Raw genomic sequence first — 8,563 nt, 5'->3', positions numbered from 1 at the left:
AGTTGATCATGTCTCGTGATGCATATGTGCGGTTGTGTCAATATTTTAGACATAATGGATGGCTCACGGATAGTAATATATATCTGTAGAAGAAAAGATAGCAATATTTTTATCCATTATAGGGCATAATGAGCGTTTTGTGGTTATCAAGAGGAGATTCCAACATTCTTCGCAAACGATTCACAAATATTTTCACGAGGTTCTTGAAGCAATGATGAAGTTTGCAAAAGAGATAATATCATCTACAACATCCGATCCAAATCTAGAAATTCCCGGTGCTCATAAAAGGCTACGTAAAAATTTTAAGGTACTTTTGTTATACTACTATTGTATAATTTTATACAAACGTTTCTCATAATTTTTAATATATACATATATATTTATTTGTAGGGAGCAATAGGTGCACTTGATGGGACATTAGTACATGCCATTGTTCCCGCTAATCAACAAATTATTTACAGAGGAAGAGGAAAGGGTAAATGTTATCAGAATGTATTAGGTATATGTTATTTTAACATGGTCTTCACTTATGTTTACGCTGGATGGGAAGGAGTAGCGCATGATGCACGAGTTCTTACAGAGATTGTATCTAATCCAGAAAATGGCTTTCCATTTCCTCCTTCTAGTAAGTGATGCAACTTCAAATATTATGAAACAATAATTTCTCTTTATTATGACCATTTAACCTTTTATTTTAATGGCAGATAAGTACTATCTATGTGATGCTACATATCCAAACACTCGAGGATTTCTAGCACCGTATCATAATGTTCGATATTGGTTAGATGATTATCAGCGTAGGAGGGCCATAAATAAGGAGGAAAAGTTTAATCATGCTCATGCACAACTCAGAAATGTTATTGAACGTGCTTATGGAGTTCTAAAAACAAGATTTTTCCGATATTAGATAAGATGCCTCCATATTCTATTGATGTCCAGAGAGATGTTGTTGTTGCATGTTTTGCAGTTCATAATTTTATCAAGAAGGAGCATATAAATGATGAACTGTTTAATCAATACGATTCACCTCAGTTAATATTTGATGAGAAAGAAGGAAAACAGGAAGAAGTGTTAGATGAAACAAGTGGACCAAGTTGGACAGCTGAAGATTCGCAGATAATGCACAATATGCGTGAACAACTTGCACTTCAACTAATGCAAAGAAGAGGAAATACTTGAGAGTTTCATATTTTCATTATTTAAAATACTTCTAGTGTTTGAACCTTAGAATTTGATCTGATGTAGTTAATTATTTGAATTATCTTATACTTGAGCGTTTGAAGTGGAACAAGATTTTGTTTAGCGGAATGATTTTTTTTGTTAAAAAAAATTAACTTGTGTTGAATTCTGGAAAAAAAAAATCATGTTACCTCGTTACAGTAGTATTTTTTTTATATTGATATATAAATTTTAGTTTGCATTTCAGATAATTTAAATTTTTTATCAAATACAATATTCAAATATTATTTCTATCGAAAATATAAATTTATTTTGCTGAAATGGGATTTTTATAATATTTTTTTGATATAGTATAATTTCACATGCACATTCAGTTATTGAAAACAAACAGTCTTAATCATTCAGTGTTCAGATCTAGAGACCACATCTTAATTTTCAGATGCGCATTCAGATCCAGACATCTGGATCTTAATACACATCGTAATATTTAGATGTGTATTGCAGGCAGTGAGTCCAGAAGCATATACTTGGTTGAAGAAAATCAAAGTTGAAAAATGGACATTATATGCTGATGAAGGCAGGAGATGGGGGATGCTTACAACAAACAGCTCGGAGTCATTCAATGATTTGCTAAAATCTACTCTGGGACTACCTCTTACTGCAATGGTGAGAATGACTTTTATGCAAGTTGTGGAGCGGTTTATGACAAGAACAAGGCATGCCAAAACCATATTAGCAGAGGGTAGGAGATGGATGCCAAAATCGAAAAAACTGATGGAGCATCACAGGAAAAAATGTGAGCTGCACAAAATGACTGAGTATAACCTGGCTGAACGTGTGTTTGAAGTCAGGACAGGTTATTACTAAGATAGGGGAGGAAACTTACATACCGTTTATGAGGGCACGAGAACGTGTAGTTGTGGTAAGTGGCAAACATACCACATGCCGTCAAGTGTTTCGAGTCAATGGGAAAAATGGCATCAAGTTATGTGGCATCAGAATACAGCATCAAAAGTTACCTTAAAGTGTATGCCGGCCACTTCTACCCACTTGGTGATCAAACTTATTGGCCAAATGAAACATTTTCAATGGTTGCTAACAAGGAGTATGATGCAATCCTAATTTCCCCAGGGTCACCTATGTGGAATCAAGGCGAGGAGCTCCAAGGATCGCAAGGAGTATACATGAAGATGAGCACTCATGAGCGTGCCTTGGCACCATTTCGGAGATCCCAAGTGTGGAAGATTGCATGGGAAGACGGATTGGAGAAAGAGAATGAAGATGGCTACGCTTTCAAGGAGGCTATTACTTAAAATCTAGCATTTTCGAATTTCAAGTTCAAGGAAGACAACCAAACAAGGTCCTTACTTCATTAAGGGTAGAAGCGTAATAACTTAGTTGTCTTCTTTACATTTCTGGTATAAATAGGAGTTTATTTCATTTTGGAATACTTAGACTATTTTGATTATTATTGCTTGATTTTTGGATATTGTAACTCTTGAGAGTTGAGTGATTGTTTAGCCTTGGACGAGGTGATTGCTGAGAGGATAGGTTATTAGGGATTTCAATCCCTCTTGGTCATCCTAAGAATTTGGTTGCTTCTTGTTCTTAAATTTAGAGGTCTTAGTTTTCTATAACTTTAGTTGCTAAATTGAGTCTAAGTTGTGTCAATTTATTTATCTCTTTAATTTCTTGCATTCTATTGTTGTTTTCGTTTCCGTTCTTGCATCAATTGGTATCAGAGCCTGGATTAGATTTGTTCTATCAAATCTAGCTTAGGGTTTGTTACTATTAAAAAAAAAAATTGAAAATTTCTTGAAAAGCCCTAAAACTTTTGTGTTTGTCTTGCTGATTTGACTTTAGACTCTTGTTTCTTAATGTCTTGGGGTTTCAAATCCAAAGTTTCGTGTCATTTGAGTCAATATTGAGAGATCTACCATTGTTGGGTTGGAGTTTTGAAGAAAATTTGAAGAACATTTGGTGGATCTTGAAATTTTGTTGAAATTGAAGGTTGATAACCATTGGGCTTTGTTCTACTTGTTAAAGGAAGCCCAAATTCGAAATTTGGGGGTAGTTGGAGTTGATTTGAAGGTAGCTAAATTTTGGAATGTTCATGTGTTCTTGAGCAATCTTCAAACATTCAAGTGAAGAAGAAGATTCAAAAGGGAAAGTTAGATCCAAAATTGTACCTTAAGGTTTGGGAAAAGGTGTTTCTAGGCCAAAAATGGAAAGATCCTAGGTTTAGTGGGCCCATCAAGTCATATAAGTTCAGAAAATTAGCCGAAATCCCAAGAAATTCGAGCTTCAAGACGAATCACTGTAGTAGAAAAGGGGTGCACAAAATATGGACCATATCTTTTTATACGGACCGTGTGAGTGGTCGTATTTTAGGGTCCAAGAAAGAGCACTTACTGTTTTGTGACATCATTAAATACGGTCACAAAATACGGACCGTATAAGTAAGGTCATATAAGGCAAGGGACAAAGTGAACTTTTTGCCTCAAAGTGACATCATTATATACGGACACTTACACGGACCGTATCTCTTTATACGGACCGTATAAGTAAGGTTGTATAAGGAAAGGGACAAGGTGAATATTCTGCCTTAAAGTGACATCCTCAAATACGAACGCTTTACACGGACCGTATCAGTGAGGTCGTATAAGATAAGGTATTCTACATTGATCCAAGTTTCATTTCCTTTCTATTTCTCAAAAAAAATCTTGACCCTACTTGTTGGTTTTGTGTCCCTATTCCTTTGGTAGGGAGCACAAAAAAAAAAGTATGGAAATTTTAAAATTTTTATTATTTCAAATTGATACCTTGGATCAATTGGCTTCAAGACTGCGTTTTCAAGTTATCACCTACCCGAGCCCGTAATTTTATTTATTTCCCGATTTTTGCATTCCATTTTCTTGTGTCTCTCAACTAGTAGCCATTTAGTAGTTGTTCCTACTTGTGTTTACTAGTTCTTGTGCCCGCTTTTCTTTCGTGCTAATTTCTTTTATGTTTTTCTTCGTTTTTGCCTCGTTGTTAATTTCTTGGTTCAAGTACGTTAGATTGAATTGAGTCGTCCGTCTTTCTTAGTCTAACAAGAATCTATTCCGACCAAGAGTAGCATTTGAACCCTTGTGACTAATCGACATTAACAAGCACACAATCTTTGGCGGAAGCAAATTGTGAGGCAATCAAACGTGCACATACTTGAGAGATTGTGAGTTGATTTTACTAACCTAACATGTTTGTTTGTTTGTTGAGTGTTTTGCATAGGTACTATGACTACGGAGGATAGAACACAAGTTCCCACTAGGGAACTCACACTCGTTGATGTAATGCGGGCGTTGCAAGCCTTGAGTGACAAGGTAGGGAGTATGGATGGTTGGATGGAAAACTTGGGAATTAGGGTGGAAGCAATTGAAGGAGGTAGTAGGGAGGTATCCTATTCGCCCCGAGTGCAATACCAAGGAGGTACAAGTGGAGCTACCCGAAGCACTTCACTTACATTGTCACCCGACACCTTTCATCAATTATAGAATCTCACTCCCCAAAACACCCCTGAAAACACAAATCCTCGAAATACCGTCATAACCCAACCAAATAACATTCCCATAAGCCAACGGGACAACCCACCTCCACAAGATCCAAATCCAAATGACCCACATCCAAATGATCCACATCCAAATGCACCAATGCCACCCTAAAACCATCCAAACATCTAACAAACAAACCGAGATGAACAACAACTTAATGAGGATGAGATAGAAGAAGTTGTTCTTGAGCATGAACGTTATGGTAACTAAGGATGGGGGCAACGAGGGCAAGCACAAGGTGGTTATCGAGGTAGAGGTAGAAGGCATGGCCCTAACCCTCACATCGGTAGGCAAGGAGGGTACCAAGGTCGTGACCATCAAGGTTATGATTATGATGGAGAATTTAATGGGAACCATGGTTATGGAGAAGGACGAGACACGAGTCTCAATTCCATCAATATCACTCTCCTAACCTTCAAAGGGGGAAGTGAACCCGATATGTTTCTTGATTGGGTGATGCTTTGTGAGAGAATCTTCTTGACAAATGACATGTCCGAGGTGAAAAAGGCGTTTTATGCCATTTCTAAATTTGAAGGGTACGCCTCCACATGATGGGAAACTCAAGTGAAAGCAAGAAGAATTGTTGGACTTCCTCCCACACCCACTTGGGATGAACTAAAGCATACCATGCGATATAAGTACGTCACCGAACGCTACAAAAAAGAGCAACTCAAGAAGGTATATACCTTAAAGCAAAACAAAAAGAGTGGAAGAATACTATGATGAGTTCCAACTTGTGAAGACGCAAATCGACTTTGAAGATAATGAATTGAATGCTATGACTTGGTTTTGAGCAGGGTTAAATGGTGATATTATCTCCCAAATGAGACTTCGCAACTATGGGAGCATTGAAGAAACCCTTGAAGCGGCTATTGAGATAGAGGAGGGTCTCAAGGAAGACAAAATCAATAAGTCAAAAGGCTACGTGAGTTCATGAAACAATAACAAAGGAGGAGGAACTTCTTCCTCCAATTGGCAAAAGAGTAAGGGCACCATGCAAGAAGCCAAGAACCCATTTGAAAAGAATGCTCAAGTTGAGAAGTAAGTTGATAAACAATCTCTAAAGTTCGACCCAAAGGAAGGAGGTACGAAGACTCTCATCCAATGTTTTAAATGTCATTGCTTTGGTCATAAAGTAAGTGAGTGACCTAATCGAAGAGCCTTTATTTTGAGAGAAATTTGTGGTGATGATGAGGGAGGATGTAAGGAAAGAGATAATAAGGGTAATCATGAGAATGATAAACTTGGGAGTAACGAAGAACAAGATGATAGTGATATCACTGTTCCACTTTAATTGGCAAGGAAGGTGTTAACATGTATGACCATGCCTCAAGAAGGGGAGCTTCCCATACCACATTGTGTATATCATTTTATAGGTACCCAAAGAAAAGACTTGCTAAAGGAGTCCTCATATGAAGAACTTCCATACTTGGAGGAAAGAAGGGAGTCCATGGAAGAAGACCTTTGTCTTGAGCATCAATGTAAGATAGCTATCCCTAATACTTCAAGTGTTCATGATGTTATTAATGAAAGTGATCATACACTAGTTGTTATATCCCGCATTTTGTGCGTTGGAATATTTCGAGATCGAGTAAATTGAAGAAAATAAGTTCGACGAAAATTTGGGAAATGCTGGGCGAATTTCTAAGTCAGCTATGGAGGCGCATATCTCATAGTATATGTGGAGTTTTAAGGTGTTTTAAAAGCCTAAAATGAAGTTCGTCGAGTCTAGTTTGTAATGCAACAAACCGTTCATTGATAGGACATCGGAGTAGAGAATTATAGACGTTACAAACTGAACTATCGACGCAGAACAAAGTAATCCCGCGGTACATCGCTACAAGATGCCGCTTACGACCGCTACGCATCGTAGCTACGGAACCCGACGTTGGCAGTTTTTAAAAGGGACGAACCTCATTTTTTTTTTTCAGCAAAACAGTTCCAAAACTTTCCGTAAAAATTCAAAGAAAAAAAGAAGAGAGGAAAACAACAAGAGAAAGAGAAGAGAAGAGGAAAGAGAAAAAAAATTCCTAGCCTTCAATCTTGGTCCAAAAATTGTAATTCTCTTGTATTCTTATTAAGTTCAAGACGCTCTTCGACGTGGTATAATTATCTCGGAAGATAAACCGTTGGTTTCATCGTTTTCGCATTTGGGACAAGTAAAGAAGTTGGAGGAAAAAGGTAAGGATTCCATCTCCTCTTTCATATACTATGCATGGTTTGTGTGTTGTAGAGTGTGGAGATGAATGGAATTCATGAGATTTTGGTGTATTATGTTGTAGCCGAATATATGTAGTGTAGTATAAACGTGTAGAACTAAATTCATTTAGTGTTGGTTGATGTTGTTATGGATGGTTGCATATGTTTGGCATGTAAAAATGAACGGAATTCATGGAATTATGTAGCTTGGAACTTGGGCCGTGTAGGGGCTGATTTTAGAAAAATATAATGAACTCATTTTATATAGCATTTTGGTTGTAGATTATGTGGTGAAAATGAAGGTTTGACGACTCAAATGGAAGTCGGAAATGTTGCGGGCTGTTTTGGAGAGCAATATGATTTTAAAATAAATTCTTGTGTGCATGAGAATGATGATCGTTAGCATGCGGATTGTTGACATAATTTATGAGTTTGAAAGAAATAAATGTATTGTTGGAGTTCTTATGGCAATTGGAAGATTTGGGTTAGAATGTCTTGAACATGTTGTGAGTTGAGTATTGATATTGTTGTTATGATTGTTGGTTTGGCCGGGTTGCATTCCCGGATTGTTGTTGATTACAATTTGCCGAGTTAGATTCTCGGGGATGCTATATGTATAGGGGAAATCTTTGCCAAATTTCGTAGACAAACATGAATTTAAGTTGAACTCTTGGAAGCTATAACTCACAATTGGTAAACATGACCATTTGTAGATTTTGGAGAAAACGGGATTCGAATTTGGAGAAGCTTAAGAAGCGGAAAAGGTATGTAAAGTCGTCCTTTCCTTCTTTTGGCATGTCCTAGGGGTACTAAGTTTGGATTTGAGCCTCGGGGGTTATTCTCGTTCATGGAAATCGAGTTTGAAATTGAGTGCTATTCATTCAATGTAATTGAATTAGATTCCTTACCTCTTGTTGAGAAAAATGTTCAAACATCTATAACTTGCATAAGTGTAACCGAATCACCTTGAAACTTGTTTTACACTAAAGAGCTAAAGAAAGTATAAAGTCCGATTTTCTAAAACCACTCCGAAGGGGTGTGATATATTATTTTCTAAAGCTTTCTTAAAACCACTCCGAAGGGGGTGTGATATATTATTTTCTAAAGCTTTCCTACAACCACTCCGAAGGGGGTGTGATATATATTATTTTCTAAGGCTTTTCTAAAACCACTCCGAAGGGGTGCGTATAAAACCACTCCGATGGGGGTGTGAGATTTTATTATTTAAACTTTTCAAAACCACTCCGAAGGGGTGCGATATCTCATTATTATTATCATTATGCCCGAAGGGGCTAGGATTAGTAGTATGTCACGAGTGGCATGTCCGATGGGGCCGGGGATAGCCGTATGTCACGAGTGGCATGCCCGAAGGGGCTGGGATGCCGGGGCCGCATGTCCGATGGGGCCGGGATAGACGTATGTCGGACCGGCATGCCGAAGGGGCCATCATTTTACGTCGGGGCCGGCATGTCCGACGGGGCCGGGATAGACGTATCTTCCGGACCGCACACCCGGCGATTATTATTATTATTATTATTATTATTATTATTATTATTATTATTATTATTATTATTATTATTATTATTATTATTATT

General features: G+C 37.5%; 1 protein-coding gene across 1 annotated transcript; it reads left to right on the top strand.

Moving 5' to 3' along the window:
- Positions 1–80: 80 nt before the first annotated feature.
- LOC132032558 (uncharacterized) lies at positions 81–1,322 on the top strand. The gene is made up of 3 exons (XM_059422196.1): positions 81–307; positions 391–625; positions 705–1,322. Exons 1-3 carry the CDS (start codon positions 212–214, stop codon positions 905–907), a joined length of 534 nt encoding a protein of 177 aa, XP_059278179.1. The 5' UTR covers positions 81–211; the 3' UTR covers positions 908–1,322.
- Positions 1,323–8,563: the final 7,241 nt, after the last annotated feature.

The sequence above is a fragment of the Lycium ferocissimum genome, chromosome 10, assembly GCF_029784015.1.
Source record: "Lycium ferocissimum isolate CSIRO_LF1 chromosome 10, AGI_CSIRO_Lferr_CH_V1, whole genome shotgun sequence".
In the NCBI taxonomy this organism is placed as follows: Eukaryota; Viridiplantae; Streptophyta; class Magnoliopsida; order Solanales; family Solanaceae; genus Lycium; species Lycium ferocissimum.
The sequence above is the reverse complement of the archived record's forward strand: the minus strand, read 5'-3'. Positions and strand labels throughout refer to the sequence as shown.